Source organism: Pavona decussata, unplaced genomic scaffold (assembly GCF_977016875.1).
Source record: "Pavona decussata unplaced genomic scaffold, jaPavDecu1.1 SCAFFOLD_91, whole genome shotgun sequence".
In the NCBI taxonomy this organism is placed as follows: Eukaryota; Metazoa; Cnidaria; class Anthozoa; order Scleractinia; family Agariciidae; genus Pavona; species Pavona decussata.
This window is the reverse complement of record NW_028145508.1, coordinates 1,351,930-1,368,658: the sequence shown is the minus strand read 5'-3', so window position 1 is coordinate 1,368,658 and position 16,729 is coordinate 1,351,930. Positions and strand designations below refer to the sequence as shown.

At 38.6% G+C, this 16,729-nt stretch overlaps 1 protein-coding gene across 2 annotated transcripts; it reads right to left on the bottom strand.

The window, feature by feature from the left end:
- Nucleotides 1-4,323: 4,323 nt before the first annotated feature.
- LOC146474137 (PAT complex subunit CCDC47-like) lies at nucleotides 4,324-16,726 on the bottom strand. 2 transcript variants are annotated; one of them, XR_014866229.1, is made up of 17 exons: nucleotides 16,480-16,726; nucleotides 14,773-14,819; nucleotides 14,548-14,601; nucleotides 14,362-14,427; nucleotides 13,656-13,783; nucleotides 12,782-12,828; nucleotides 12,118-12,236; nucleotides 11,319-11,384; nucleotides 10,562-10,663; nucleotides 10,033-10,140; nucleotides 8,516-8,604; nucleotides 7,685-7,746; nucleotides 6,635-6,747; nucleotides 5,819-5,896; nucleotides 5,293-5,382; nucleotides 4,399-4,562; nucleotides 4,324-4,364 (listed from the first exon to the last, which is right to left on the bottom strand). XR_014866229.1 is itself a non-coding variant. In XM_085117403.1 (16 exons), the coding sequence occupies exons 1-16, from the start codon at nucleotides 16,688-16,690 to the stop codon at nucleotides 4,491-4,493; spliced, it is 1,452 nt and encodes a 483-aa protein (XP_084973529.1). In that variant the 5' UTR covers nucleotides 16,691-16,726; the 3' UTR covers nucleotides 4,324-4,490. The 2 variants fall into 2 exon arrangements, 1 of the variants encoding a protein (XP_084973529.1); XM_085117403.1 differs by having other exon boundaries at nucleotides 4,324-4,562.
- Between the last annotated feature and the right edge of the window lie 3 nt (nucleotides 16,727-16,729).

Genomic DNA, 16,729 nt, shown 5'->3' with positions numbered 1-16,729 from the left:
AAGGTAGACAAATCAACCAAAAGGTAGGCAAATCACCCAAAAGGTAGGCAAATCACCCACAACGTAGCGAAATCAACCAAAAGGTAGGCACATCAACCAAAAGGTTGGCAACTCACCCAAAAGGTAGGCAAATCACCCAAAAGGTAGCCAAATCAACCAAAAAGTTGGCAAATCACCCAAAAGGTAGGCAAATCCACAAAAGGATAGCCAAATCCACAAAAAAAAGGGGCAAATCCAAAAAAAGATACGAAAAATCCACAAAAAAGTGGACAGATCAACCAAAAGGTAAGCAAATCCAAAAAAAGGTAGGCAAATCCATAAAAAGGTAGGCAAATCCACAAAAAGGTAGGCAAATCACCCAAAGGTAGGCAAATCACCCAAAAGGTAAGAAAATCACCCAAAAGGTAGGCAAATCACCCAAAAGGTAGGCAAATCACCCAAAAGGTAAGCAAATCCAAAAAAAAGGTAGGCAAATCCACAAAAAGGTAAGAAAATCACCCAAAAGGTAGGCAAATAAACCAAAAGGTAGGCAAATCACCCAAAAGGTAGGCAAATCACCCAAAAGGTAAGCAAATCCAAAAAAAAGGTAGGCAAATCCACAAAAAGGTAAGCAAATCACCCAAAGGTAAGCAAATTACCCAAAAAGTAACAAAATCACCCAAAAGGTAGGCAAATCACCCAAAAGGTAGGCAAATCAACCAAAAGGTGGGCAAATCACTCAAAAGGGAGACAAATCACCCAAAAGGTAGGCAAATTACCCGAAAGGTAGGCAAAACAACAAAAAGGTAGGCAAATCACCCAAAAGGTAGGCAAAACAACCAAAAACTAGGCAAATAAACCAAAAGGTAGGCAAATCACCCAAAAGGTAGACAAATCACCCACAACGGAGCCAAATCAACCAAAAGGTAGGCACATCAACCAAAAGGTAGGCAACTCACCCAAAAGGTAGCCAAATCAACTAAAAAGTTGGCAAATCACCCAAAAGGTAGGCAAATCCACAAAAAGGGTCGCAAATCCACAAAAAAAGGGGCAAATCCAAAAAAAGATAGGAAAAATCCACAAAAAAGTGGACAAATCAACCAAAAGGTAGGCAAATCAACCAAAAGGTAGACAAATCAACAAAAAGGTAGGCAAATCACCCAAAAGGTAGGTAAATCAACCAAAAGGTAGGCAAATCAACCAAAAGGTGACAAATCAACAAAAAGGTAGGCAAATCAACCAAAAGGTAGGCAAATCACCCAAAAGGTAGGTAAATCAACCAAAAGGTAAGCAAATCACCCAAAAGGTAGACAAATCAACCAAAAGGTAGGCACATCAACCAAAAGGTAGACAAATCAACGAAAAGGTAGACAAATCAACGAAAAGGTAGGCAAATCAACAAAAAGGTAGACAAATCAACGAAAAGGTAGGCAAATCACCCAAAAGGTAGGTAAATCAACCAAAAGGTAGGCAAATCAACCAAAAGGTATTCAATTCAACCAAAAGGTAGGCAAATCCACAAAAAGGTAGGCAAATCCACAAAAAGGTAGGCAAATCAACCAAAAGGTAGGCAAATCAACAAAAAGGTAGACAAATCAACGAAAAGGTAGGCAAATCACCCAAAAGGTAGGTAAATCAACCAAAAGGTAGGCAAATCAACCAAAAGGTATTCAATTCAACCAAAAGGTAGGCAAATCCACAAAAAGGTAGGCAAATCCACAAAAAGGTAGGCAAATCAACCAAAAGGTAGGCAAATCACCCAAAAGGTAGGTAAATCAACCGAAAGGTAGGCAAATCAACCAAAAGGTAGGCAAATCCACAAAAAGGTAGGCAAATCACCCAAAAGGTAGGCAAATCAACCAAAAGGTAGGCAAATCAACCAAAAGGTAGGGAAATCCATAAAAAGGTAGGCAAAACCACAAGAAGGTAGGGAAATCAACCAAAAGGTAGGGAAATCACCCAAAAGGTGGTAGGCAAATCACCTAAAAGGTAGGCAAATCAACAAAAAGGTAGGCAAATCCACAAAAATGTAGGCAAATCAACCAAAAGGTAGGCAAATCACCCAAAAGGTAGGTAAGTCAACCAAAAGGTAGGCAAATCACCCAAAAGGTAGGCAAATCAACCAAGATGTAGGGAAATCCACAAAAAGGTAGGCAAAACCACAAGGTAGGCAAATCAACCAAAAGGTAGGGAAATCACCCAAAAGGTGGTAGGCAAATCACCTAAAAGGTAGGCAAATCAACCAAAAGGTAGGCAAAACAACCAAAAGGTACGCAAATCAACGAAAAGGTAGGCAAATTAACCAAAAGGAGGCAAATCAACTATAAGGTAGGGAAATCACCCAAAAGGTAGACAAATTCACGAAAAGGTAGGCAAATCCTCAAAAAAGTAGGCAAATCAACAAATAAAGGTAGGCAAAACAACCAAAAGGTAGGCAAATCAACTAAAAGGTAGGCAAATCCACAAAAAGGTAGGCAACTCCTCAAAAAAGTAGGTAAATCAACAATAAGTTGTGCAAGTCCACAAAAAGGTAGGTAAATCCACAAAAAGGAGGGCAAATGCGTAAAAGGGGTGCGGAGGGTTGGCGCAAATGCGTAAAAAGGTAGGGAAATTCACAAAAGAGGGCACATCTGAAAAGGCAAATTAAACGCAGGCAAATCAACAAAAGGGTAGGGGCATGAAGAAAGAAAAGGTATGGTACAAGCCGAGGTGAAAAAAAAAAACCTCTGAAGCCGTAAATTGCTGAGGTACAACAGTCTAAAGAAACGACACTAAAGCCGCGTACTTTTTGTTTAGTTTATTAGCAATATGGGGTGAATGCAAAGATACATGAACTGGGAATCTGTGAAAAAGTGCTCACACCAAGATTAATGGATTCCACGCCAAGCAATTTTACGCAATTCTGCAATGTACAAAACCTAAAATAATAGACTTTTCACGATTCCGATGATATCTTGTTGGGGTGGGGTCAATCCTGGAGCCCATGACTTCTAACAATTCTTAATGAATTACAGAAACTGTATTGGATTTTGGCCGACTTTGAACATCTGTAAACGTTGCTCGAATGTGTCGGGTTTTAAAAGGCATTTTGTCCTACGAATAATTTCTTCAAATATGGAGGAACAGGAACGATTCTCTATATAACGGCTGTAAAAGAAATTTCAACTTCAAATACACCCTTCGAATCAAAATTGGCCAATGGCAGTTTGTTACGTCTGTAATGGCCCAGTATCGTTCCAATGAATGATATATTTATTTGATTTTTAGGAAAATAATTTCATTTAAAAGTCCGCCTATGTCGGCCAGAAATCCCATATTTTTACTGTATTTTCAGCCATGTTTGCATCCCAAACAAGATGGCAATGGAAAACAAGAGGAGGTCTATGGCTAAAATGACAAAAAGGCACACAACCAATAGATAAATAATACAACAAAAACATCAAAAGCCGCAAAATCTTGTGTAACCGTTTGCAGCGAAAAACCACAAAGTGGGGTTGTATGGATGCAAACGTTCATTGACTATCAGCTCAAAGCCACCAGGGACTTGAGTTGGTTTCTCAAAAGTTTTCCTTGGATTTATGATTGGATATTTGAGCATGCAATTTAATCTGCCTCATCCCCAAGCGCCTCTTTCTGGTCAAACGGGGTGCGCATGGTGATGTGGAACTGTTGCAGTCTCTTTTCCACCAAGCCCTGCGCCCCCATTTTCCCGCTCTTTGCACGAAACGCGTTGGCGCCTTGGGATGAGGCGGAAAATTAGAAAAAAAGAAATAGTCACTCTTCGGCTTTTTAAGTAGTACAGTCGACGGAACGGAAAGAAGAAGACAGATACCTTGGGACTTTTGGGTCGAACTTACAATTCAGTCACGTCGAAAACAATTCAAGGTTCAGAATCGAGTCTGTACTCTGTTTAACTTTCACATCACCTCTCACAGCTATAAGTCGATCAGTTCGAAACTTCAACATACCCAATGAGAAACCCACCTCCCCCAATCCCACCCCACCCCGAGTATTTGAACTTCGGAAATTTGGCTGGTTCAAATTCCCGCCCCTTTTTCAGCCAAAAATCTGCTCAAATCCACTACCCTTAGGTGCTCAAATGTCTCTCTTTGTGGACAAATTTTCAGGTTAATCAAATGCAGATCAAGATATCTTGATGACACCTTCAAAACTCTTTTGAATCCTCTTTTGAGTGAGCCATTCGCTCAAAAAGCCGAAATACTGTCCCTGATAATCTCCTCAACTCCCGAAAACTAATTGCAGGTTTTGGTTCAAATTGCCCACGTGGCTACACAATCAAATGCCCGGAGATGGGAAGAGGGAGGGAGGGGGAGGGGGTTAGTGGAAGCTTGAATTACATTCGACAAGACAGAAAAGCGACATCTGAACTGGGCTACGAAACAATCGTTTCGTAACCCTTTTAACTCAAATAACTTATTGTTATTGGTCAAAGAAATCCTGAATTAGTTAAAACATGAAGGCGGCTGAAGAATTTCAGACTCTGCAGTCCCTCAGCCACGAGCCTTGACTTGCTTCACTTTGAAAGGATTTCTTTTCTTCATTTCCTTCTTGTGTTCTCTCTCCTAACAAAACAAAACAAACCAACTTAACAGAGGCAAAATATAGCACATTTAAATCACATGGCACTTCAAAACTCATTAAAAATTCATAAGCCCATTGACCTATCAAATGGTCGATGATACAACACGTGCAGTAACTTTATATCGATAAACCACCTCGTTATTAGTATGCGGTGTTTTATCAGCTGATAAGACACTCCTCATTAGTATGCGGTGTTTTTCTCTTATGCTAATTTCCAACGTTCACAAAAGCATAATTGTTATGAACTCTATTGACACACGCTTTTCCAGGAATGTTTTTGAAGCCGTTCAAAAACCTCGCAGCACGACTGTTTTAGCGGGTCTAAAACCAAACGCGATAAAACACTCCTGCTTGCTTTTTAAACATTACATAAACTCAAAACTGTCTTTTTAAGGGTACAAAACAGATCATTTCGGTGGATATCTGTTCGGAAGGCATTACGCGCCTCGGAAAATCAGATTTAGTGATTAAGGTAATCCCAAGTTGTCTTTGGCAAAGGGACAGAGTTCAAAATTTCACAACACTGGAAAACCCAAGGTTTGATTAGCTGAAGATAAAGAACAGTTGTTTGACAAACTGTTTCACAAACAATTGGTTTACTACTGGGCCACCCCGCCTTTATAAAGTTACTTACTAACTTACAAGTGCTAACGCATCTAACAAACAGAGAGGTTGCTTGTTAAACTTAATTAAACAGTCATGAACACTAACCTCAAGCCGACGCTGTCTATCCGGATCGTCTTCCTGCATGATGCGTTCTTTCTCAGCTCGTATCTTGTCTTCACGACGTTGTTGTGCAGCCTTAAGTTCAAATCAAGAACAACGTAATCAATTTAGTATAAAACAAATACGCGAGGTCCCGCAGTTATGCCCTACCTTGTGAACAAACCATTTCACCCCGTGGATAGAGAAACCAGTTGCCTACTGCGGTCAAACGTCGGCGCATGCGTCAGAATACAACCATTAGATGAATCGGCTCTCCACATGTCGGATCCGTGGTTCGTACGAAAAGGGCACCGAAATGAATAGGTTATTTCCGAGTTGCTGTGAACCTCATTATGAAAGCGAGGCTAAATGCAAAGCTTTTCATATGAAAATTAGTTGTTTTTTTTCACCCAATTAGCCTCGTTTTCATAATGAGGTTCAAAGCAACTCGGAAATGGCCCATTGATCGTTTAGGCCTGGAAGGAAGCCTGACAGGAACTAAGCAAGGAAATCAGTCTTTGTTCCACCTTACCTCTTGCCTTTGGGCGTGTGATTGTTTCAATAAGTTTTCCTCAAGCTCCCGTCGGTTTTTCTCAGCTTTAGCTTTTGCCTAAGAGTCAACACAACACTGATTAGCCTTTCCAGTTCAAAGTGATTCAAAATAGAGGATAACTAAGTCAAAGCTACAACAGTCCGTATTTTCTGCGTTGGTCCATCGCATGAGTGAGACTGGGGAGAGACATATTTCTCACATGTGAGACTACCACGCGAGAAATCCGCGCTATCTACGCTTCGTGCCTTGCCACGCGAGTTCGCGATTCGCATCTCCCTTCGCAAATTACCACTGTTTTGCAGTCTAAACCTACAGTGAAAAACGATAATCAAAATCAAACCAAACAAGCCGTTTAAGTGAATTTTGACGCGATTTTCGCAACAATTTGGGGTTTTTATTCAGTGACTAGCCTGCGAACGCAGCCAAATCGTCCAGCTGTCGCTTCTTCTCCTCCGAAGAGAGAGAAGCGAGAGGCAGACTGATACGTCTGCCCTCGCAGGCTATTCGGTGACCGACTTTCCGTGAACTGTCGGCAAACTGTCGGTCATCTGTCGTGGAAATGTCGGATGGAAATGTGGAAATGTCGTGGAAATGTCGGATGTCTGGAGCCAATAGAAACTCGGTCAGTGATTGGATAATTTTATAGACTTCCTATTTGCCAAATATGGCATCAACCGGATGTAACGCAAATTTTCTACGAATTTTCGACGATCGATAGATTGCAGGGCGTGACAAGAATGAGTTTAACTATCGCAGAGGGGTTTCGACTCAGTCACACAACCAGTTGCTACAAACCTCTTTTCCAAGCCTGAAGCGCCGAACCCTGTCAATACAGTGAAGTACTAGCTTCATCATAGGCTCCAATTTGACCATGTCTGCAGACTTGGTGTTAGTACTTTTAGACGGCACTGCAAGGAAATGAATTACAAACAAACGATGAATAACTTGGATGGCTCAATTACACGTCCCCCCTTGAAAGAGCGTTCGTTAAACTGAAAAGAACTGGGATGAATGGATGAATGAATGAAACTTTATTTACCCTCGGATCTGATCGAGGCTGTTTAGACCTCTAGCAAAATACATGCTATTATGCTGAGAAAGAAACAAATCATTTCAACTACCCTGAACGGGATGCCTGTACAATCCAGATTCACCCCCAAGCACTTCGCTGTTTCCAAGGCTTTGAAGCAGAGCAATCTAAGCAAGGGATGAGGAAGCCCACAAAGCATCTCTCAGCTGATCTTTTTTTTCACCTTTTAAGCCCTAACAGTGATCAGCATCAAATTTCTCCTCATAATATCGATGCTTATTCAACCCCTGAGGTCATGAGAATTAAGGATATGATCACCCAAGATGGATTTTCTTGACATTTCAATAACGTCTCCCCCCCCCCCCCCAGTACTTTTACAAGAAAAGTATGGGAACAAGATAGGAGAATTTGTTCTTTGATATTTTGGGCTTAAGGGTACACAAGGCAATTTTCTTTCATCCCCTCTTTGCAAAATATTGGAAAGATTTAGCATTACGTTTCAGCAAATGGCAAACGGCAGAAATGACCACGTGACCATGTTTACCCAACATTTGTCGCTCGCTGTTTTTCAGTATCTCAGTAAAAACTGAGCAGTTTTGCGTTAACATCAAAGGCCAGAATTGCTTTGCACTATTCTCATCTATGTACTCATTTTTTTTTAAAGGAAAGATAAACACAAATCTCTCGTTTGCCGTTTGCCGTGAACACAATTCTTGATCTGCTTATTTTTGGTCAGCCTCGTTATTTTTTGCAATGGGTTTTACATATAATCTTCTATCATGCACTCAAATGAATGTGCAAACAAAGGAACATACCATTGAAGTTAAAAAGCAAAACTTTTTTAGGTTTGACAGGCTTTCCATTGGCTGCTTGTTCCCTGAAAGAGAAGATTTTTGTTTTTTACTTAAGTGTAAGAAAACATGGAAGAACAAAAGAACAACGTTTTGATATCTTTCTAACATTGGTAAACACATATCAGATTATCAGAAGACCTTTGGTTTTGTTCACCCTAACCTTCCCTGAAAGAAGCAAAGTGGTTTGAAATAGTTCCTTAAATACAGAAAAGCTGAATTCAACAGATTCCAGAAACCATCAAATTACAGTCACAAAGATTCATGAAAATTCCACATGGAATGTTATCAGCTTTTAAGAAAGTACATGGCAAACTAATGTGAATTATTTTGATGCAGTCAACAGTCCACTCTACAGACAAAGATGGCAACTGGTAGTTTACACATAATTCTTAGTGGTAAGTGTGCAAAACCCTAAAAACGCTCACAAAAAGGCACAGAAAAGTTCTAAAAACTTCAAACTTAGCATACGCAATGTTATTAGTACAGGGAAGAATTTTGCAAAAAAATGTGGCTTTCTATGTGCCTATTGGCTGTGTTAGGTTCGCAAGGTATTGTGGTAAAATGTACAGCCGCCGTTGTTTTCCATACGGTGGATTGTTCCGGCCATTGTTGTGGATTGAAAACAAACTCCAAGCTGTCTTTATGCCCATATTTCCAGTAATAAAATGTTATTACAGCTGTGCACACTTGATTGGACCTCGATGTTCATGAATGCCCTGTGTCAACATTACTTACAAGACATGTTGGTTATGGATATGTTAATCACAGCAAAATGTATGTGACTCAACTTACTCATCATCTGGTTGTTTAGGACCAACATATTGGTCAGAAAATATTAATGAATCAAACATCTCTTCACCGCCTGAAATAGCTCTTGTGATCTAGGGAAAAGAAGACAATAGTACAGTGAAGGAATGGAATAATATAATGTTGACGTTTAATGGACTATTTCAGACTAATGTTATGTTCCCTCTCATGCATACTATTCACAGCTGTACAATCCTACTCCCTTACATATAATTTCTCCCACATATGAGAAAAAAGGAGATCATCAATTAAGGTGGTGTTACACCTGAATGTTTATTAAATGGGGAGTGATTTTGTGAAGAGAAAATACACTCATGTACCCTGACAGTGTGCTAATGATGCAATAAAAATCAGCTTAAAATCTTCATTTTTCTCAATTTCCCTAAAAATTAATTCTTCGCATCAACCATGCATACCAGTACGTCTTCTTTGCTGTGTTTGACAAAGGACTGAGACATACAGTCAACTCTCTCATAAGTGACCACCCTTGGGGCACGACAAAGTGGTCGCTTACAGGAGGTGGTTGCTTACGGGAAAGATCTACAAAATAAGCCTTATACTGGATTGATTAATTAATTACATAAAAATATTACCTTAGCAGCTAAAATTAGTCAAATAGAAACTAATTTATTTGATTTTTTCACATCTATTAATTCTTCTGATGAAACTTTGTATGACAGTTTGGAACAGATCACTGTAACAATTCCCGTTTACCTACAGATCTAATTACAGCCATCTACTCTGTCTGTAAACTGTTATTATCTGTCAGCAGTTCGCTGTAGTGTAATTAAAAATTGAACTTGTGTCACTTCTGATTTACTAACGATCATACGAAATTATGTTGGGTGGTCACTTACCGGAAACAGAAAACAAAAGAATATGTGTAATTTCTGGCCTAAAAAGTGGTCGTGGTCCCTTAAGAAATTTGAGTGGTGGTCGCTTACGAGAGTTCTTGAAACAGTATTTAACTGAGAAACAAAACGGTTGTTTTCGAAGTGGTCGCTTACGGGAGGTGGTCGCTTACAAGAGTGGTCGCTATGAGAGAGTTGACTGTATACTAATCCATTGGTGTGCCTGTGTTGTCATGTGCGTGTCCTGTGCATACCATCAGATCTTTTTCGTTCGGCATATGTATCGTTCATCTTTTCGTCACCATTTGGAATGACGTCGCATTGTAGTTCCCCAAACAGGCATTTCGAAGCACTCCCTAATCTTTGATTACAACTAGTATTAAGATACTCTAAATTCACTCAAAAAATCTAAGATCTATGTTTATGGGACTGTATGCTACAAACCTATGATGACGTTTTGGATTGCATCAAATGTTAAGGAAATATAAAACATACAAAGGTTAAAAGTGACAATAACTTAGGAGATGCTGTCTCACTTAACAGATGCTGTCTTCACAACCTATGAATTCTCATAACAAGCACAAGAAATTGTGGAGCAATCAGTTAGGAAAATAAATGTTTTGAGCCTACATAATTATATGTTGATGGTACCTGCTGTGATAAGATGGCACTGGCTGCCTCAGCTGATTCACTTAACACAACATATGATGCAGGAAGATCATACTTAGCACCGCTGCGCTTATCAGGACAGAAAAATGTCTGAAAAAGAAGAACACAAACATTGAAAAACTGCTGAAATGGCACACGCATCTACATGTACAGTTTAGAGTGAAAGATCACCACACTGCCATGTCACAGGAAAGATTGAGAAGAAGGGCTGGAGGAGTGAAGTTTAAATGGATTAAGGTGATTGAAGGAGGATACATTGATCTTGGCATCTCATTAGTGGGCACAAGATGCAACGCTGCTGAACAAGAAGGATGGTGTCATGATATACTCCTTCTTCAGTGGTGGATTGAGCCGACAGTTTTTCCTACTGATACACGAAGCATGAAGCAACTTTCATTATGCCCCAAAATGTTTGAGATAGGTTGGAACAAACTTTAAATTCCAAGCAGCAAAGAAGTTCAAGATAACATGGATGATTCTAGAAAAGTACAAAAAAAAAAACTTTGATTACCAAATCCTGCAGCTCCTTTTGCATTTTTGCTGCTGTCTTTTTTGGCAAAACAGCAAAAACAAAGTTTTCCATTTCTTCATCTGTCATATGCACTGTAACAGTCTATAAGAAATGACCAAAGTTAAATTTTGTACAACTCAAGACACAATTTCAGTGATCAGAAATCTCCAATATTTGGAGGGCATGAAAAAAAAAAGACAAAAAAAAAAAAAACAGTGTATCAGAGTTACTCAAAAGATACTGTCACTTGCTTCTTAACAAATCCACATTAAAAACATCACTTAGGGTGGTGAATGAACATGCCTTCTGACTTGACACCCCCACACCATCTATTACAGTAGTCGGTAGATTCCACTGTTTTGCTATTTCTTCTTGTGAAGTGCTGAAATTTTTTTGGTTTCTTGATTCTCCTGTTAGCATCAATAAATATTTAAGTCATTTTTCAATTCAACTATTAGAATTTAGAATTTCAAATAAACTCAACACAATAGACAAAAATGTTTTTGAGAGAAACTTCTTTCTGGTCAACAGTTAAAGGTACAAAAGTTTGCTTAATGTTTACGCAAACTTCAAAATAATATGTGATGACAAACCACAAATTACACTAGGAGATGTTTTTCATGATGTGGTCACACTCAGATGAAACTGAATGTCGGTAATACACATGCAAATTTATGGATGACACAGTGTTTAAACCCAGATCTCTGGGCTTTCTCATTGATCATATTTTGCCAGGAAGGAGAGTGCAGCAACTTACTATCGTGTCTCTTGCTGGTTTGAGTAAATATGACATCACACTAACTAGATCATGACGCTTCTGTAACTGTAAAAGGAAAAACACCAAAATAAATTGCCACTTATTATTATTGGAAAAAAAAAACACTTCATTACACTACAGTACATTGTTTGAATTCGGTAGTGACAGTAGTTTGTCTAACATTTAACCGAGTTAAGCAACAAATGAGTAAACAGTCAACAAGCCTTGGTGGCCAGCCAAGTGGTTGAACATGGCAGTCAAACTCAGTATCAAAATGGCTTGGTGTGGAGTAATTTGGTATTTTCCAGGGTTTTTTTGGCCTGTTATTTTGCTCCTCTGGCAAAGTCAATGTGATGAGTGCCTGGGCACATGTGGCTCATGGCCGAGGTGCAATGAACTCAAGTAATGGCTGGCAACAAAAATTTAAAAGACCATCAGGGTCTGGTTGTTCGAAAGCCAATCTGGTTGTTCCAAAGCCGATTAACGCTTATCCATGATTAAAGATTAATCAAGATTTATCACCTCGCTCATTAAAAATGGCTTCAAATGCTAATTTCAAGCTAAAGGTAAAGAAAAGTAAACGTCAAAACTGAGGGACAATAATCGTTAGGAAGGACCTGTGTTGATGAGTAATTAAACTTGAATCAAAGTTCACATTAATCCACTGAGAATAATTTAGCTTAATCGGGCTTTGAACAACTGGGGCCAGGGGGCCAGTTGACCATAGTGAAGGTATCTGTCTGCCATTTTGTAACGCTAAGCAGTTGGTTTATGTTCTCACACATTGTACATTACATACCTTTATTTCTACAAGCATTCCATCACAGCCTACCCTCCCTGTACACCACAGAGTGTAAAGGCTTTCACTCTCTTTCACCAATACTCCTTGCTGAGGTTCATCGCTGGAACCATCGTCACCTGTCAATCAAATGTCACATGTTAGTCATGTGATTAACCTTTTAGTCACAGGAACAACCTAAGAGCACATCTGGGGTGGATAGCTTTTGCCATGGATTGAAATGCTGCCTTCTGATATCACCAAAGAAAGTCATGGATACCGTATTTATGCGATTCACCACCCATCTTTGAATAGGTGCCCCACCTCGAAAAAGTGCCCAGCCTTAAAGCCCACAAAGTTAATAAGTGCCCACCCCACCCCCTCCCATCAAAAAACATTTCTGTACTAGCCCCGCATGAAGTAAGAGGAGTGCCAGTTGTGCTTCAAATTTGGTTTACAATACGGTTGTCAATGAAGTTTTACTGTATATTGTTTATGGCTGGTTTATGTTAGCTTCTGCACTTTGTTTTGTGTTAGTGAAGCAAAATAAACTTGTTATCACTTGTTTTGTTATTCTCTAAAAATGCCCTTGCTTAGGATCTTTATTTAAAATATTTTGTCATCAGTTCTAAGGAGACTTGTATCCACTTGAAATACACATACATGAAAACAAGTTCTGACTTACCCACTATGCTAAAATTACTTTCTAAAAGTTCTTTGTTGGATTTCAACCTAGAAGGACATCAAAGGCAATAATTTATATCTACAGTACACCAAATTGCTCGTTATACATGTAGTGAGAGAAGAAGGGAAGGAAAGAGAGGTTACAGTCAGTGGTAGGTTTGGGATGGGATCAGGTCAGGGTTAAGTTAAGGTTAGGTCGCTAGAGGGAGTAGGGTTACCACCCCCCCCCCCCCCCCAAAAAAAAGGAAGAAAAAACACCAGCCCACATTTTTAAACTTAGATTAATAACTGATTTAAACTACACCTGTAGGATGAGTACATATAATTTTACTTAGGTTAAAGGCAGATCACCAATTCAACCTATAGTAGCCCTAGTAGCGCTAGTGCAACACACAGGAAGGCTTTCTCTTTTTTAAATCATTAAAAAGGTCACGTTCAGTGAATTAAATCAAGCTTCCTCCAGACTTGAGAAGTTCATAATTTGAGCTCCTAAATTCAGGGTACAGTTTTTTTTCTACGGTTCTATGTTGCCTTGATCCAAAGTGCCAAAATATATATAATTGACGACAATTTTATAAGTCTGTATTCTTAAAGACCATAAAATGTCATCATAAAAATTAATGTTCAAAACTCAAGTGTGGCTCATGGTTTCACTGTCAAGTTTTGAACATTTTATGGTTTATAAGAGTACATGTATAGACCATGGAAGCCTGCAGTTGATTTGTTTTTTTACAATAACCTAGAAAAAGTATGAGCGGAATTGGCTTTTTTTATTTCATTGAGAAAGCATGCCCATTACATCTGATATAATCAGTATACTAGAATTTTGACAGTTATTGTAAAAAATATATACTGAGCGACGACACACCACTTACCATGCAGTTGCAAGTCTGGAGTTTTTACTGCGACCAGCAAAGAAGTTTAGAGCATATGCAGCAAGCCCTGCTAATGCCAGAATTTCTGCATAAAATCCCTCCCAATTTGTTCTTAAATGGACAGGAACCTAAACAAAATAATTTTTATATTTTAAACTAAAACATAGGTTAAGTACAATCTGAGAGACTTGAAAGTAAAAATCAGAAAACAACAACACTGAACAGCTGAAAAAAGAAGGGACTTTTTGTTCATGTAATTCCAACAAATCATGACTGTTCTCAGTTGTAATTTTTTCAGGAGATTCAACTGACTTTTTTTAGCTGCCAATCAGAAGAAAAGTGAACATTAATTTTAGCTTTTTCATAAAAAAAATCCCCAATAAGACCCTGTCTCTACAAAAAAGCCACACAATTTGTATACTGATGGTACAGTACTGCTCAGGGAAAAAATGTTTAATACTGTACCTCAAATAGGAAGGAAAAAAAAATCATATTTTCTAGTCAGAAAATGAGTAAGTGTTTAAATGAGGTGTGCCACACATCCCCACCAAACATTTTGAGAGGACAGGAGTACCCCAACAGAGGGGATGCTATATCCCCAAATACAAGAATTGTATTGACACTTCTTGTTCAGTTTTTTCACCAGAGAACATAATTGTGGCTTCAACACACGCCTGCATTCCCAGACTGTACAAAGTAGACCTACCTTTTCAATTTTTAAATCTGGCTGTGGACCAGATTTTCCTTTTGGCATCTTTTCTTTACTATATCCCTGAGAAGTAACAGAGAGAATTAGAATAGGAGGAAAGCCACAACAACAAAATATAAGTAAACTTTAATGAATGTAACATACAAATAGCCTAAAAGAAAACAAGAGTAATATTATGCCTACCTCAAATTCTTCTTCATCTGTGAAGTGGTCAAATTCTTCTTGTTCTTCGTCAGGCTAAAATCAATTTTCACAAAAATGTCAGTCTTGAACTTTGATTATTATGATGGCAGGCATTTTTTTATTACTAAATTTGCTTGACAATTTCGTTAAAACTTTTCTGACGATTACTTTTGTCAGTGCTTTTCAAACTACCCAAAGGACAAAATGTTACAAAAAGGCATATACCTCCTCAACAGTGGCCTCTGATTCGTCTGTCTCTTCTTGAGCATCACCTGTCAAGTGTCATATCAGTTATTATTAGGAGCCATTCACTGTGATCTCTCAAACACACATTTTGATGAGAATGATGTATTAATCAGTAAATGACAGGCATACTCGAAAAAAATCTGAGTGCTCTTATCAGGAGTTGAACCTAAGACCTTCTGATTACTAGTTCAGATGCTCTACCAATAGGAGACTCATGGGAGCTAAGGCCATCAAACTAGGTTCATGGGACAAACATCCTGCATATTGCTAGGATTGGAATGGCAATGTGTGGCATATACGCAATGGAAATAATGTGATGGAAAATGTTAAGCCTGGTGAATAAATGAGAATGATGTATTAATCGGAAGGTCTTAGGTTCGACTCCTGATAGGAGCACTTGGATTTTTCTCCGAGTATGCCTGTGACATTTACCGATTAATACATCATTCTCATTTATTCACCAGGCTTCACATATTCCATCACACTACTTCCATACATTTTAATTCTGATTTGTTTATATAATCACTGTTTTGCTACGCACTTGATTGGTAAAGCTGAACTTGTGCTTAACCCTGAAGATCAGCATATAATTTCTCCTTACAATTTTGCAAACAAGGCTTGTACAGAGGGTCATGAGAATAAAGAATTACCTGAAATTATCACCAAAGATATTTCGTCTTGATGTTTAAACAAGTTCTCCTAACTAACACCATAAGGAATACTGTCTACTACAGTCATGTTCTGGTAACATGTTTCCTGAATCTTAGGCCAGAACTGGCATAGGGCTTTCTATGATAATGCGATTACCTCAAGGCAACAACACATACACTTTGTTTAAATGAACATTGCTTCTCTTTTGTACTTAATGGTCCCTTGTTTCATTAGTATTTATAGACTTACTTTTCTGTCTCATTTTGACTTGACAATGACGTTTAGTAAAATAATGTTGAAATGTGGTCGATTTTTGCTTTTTTCTTTTATTCGCAAGATGAACTTGAGAGGTGTTTTAATGTTGATTTTTATCGCTAAACGTTTAAATAAGTCACTTTTTATTAATTTAACACATACACTCCATGTGAAAATCAGTAAGGATGTGACTTGCATGACTAAGATATTAGGGCAATTATCATAGAAAGCACTCAAGTTCATTTGGTCCAACTGTGATATATTAGAGTCAAAGATCACCAATTTCATATAGAGACTGTCAGTTCTTCACCATCTCTATAATCATTGACATATGCAGATTGCTTTTCATTGACACCCTTTCACATGACAGGTACCTCATGAACACGTGAAATCGATTAATGCTTTTAAATTAAATTATTCAGTTGTGTATTTCACCATGCCGGTGCACGCAAATGGAAAAACTTGACGCACATGCATCACAGGCATAAAGTAGAAATGGATTTAACATCAGCGAAAATTGTTATAATGGAACAATAAATGATTGCAGGAAAATAATAAAGTGTGTAAAGCCAATAAGCTTATTTACGGACATTTTCATTACAAAGTCATACTGGATCGGACTAAACCCAGATTTTTTTAGTGTAACTCCGAACAAGATCGATATAATTGTACTTTGATTCCATGCAGATTGAGCAACTGTGTTTCATTGCCTACCACAAGCGTCGTTGTTTCACCTTTTATGGCCTATAGATCACGATGTATAAGGATACTTCATCTCACCTTCGTCGTCTTCATCTTGATCACCCGTTCCATGCGTCTCCGTTTCTTCCTCTTCATCTTCGTCCCCCTCCGTTTCGAATTCCGCAAAATCGTTCACGCTGTCGTCTGGTTCGTCCGTAGCAGTAATGTACGTCAAAAATCCGACAAGCAAGAGGAAAATCATAATTAAAATTGGCCTGAAAGGCTTCAAATAACTCTTCATGGTCGCCATCTTTGCCGACTCGCCAAATACTAATCCCAGAAAACCTTT

Excerpts from the sequence above, each read along its gene's own strand:
- LOC146474137 (XM_085117403.1), bottom strand. The coding sequence starts at position 16,690 with ATGGCGACCATGAAGAGTTATTTGAAGCCTTTCAGGCCAATTTTAATT. Across the intron at positions 12,829-13,655 it reads TCCAGACTTGCAACTGCATG|GTTGAAATCCAACAAAGAAC; the intron begins GTAAGTGGTGTG and ends ATGTCCTTCTAG. Across the intron at positions 8,605-10,032 it reads GTGCCATCTTATCACAGCAG|ATCACAAGAGCTATTTCAGG; the intron begins GTACCATCAACA and ends TCTTTTCCCTAG.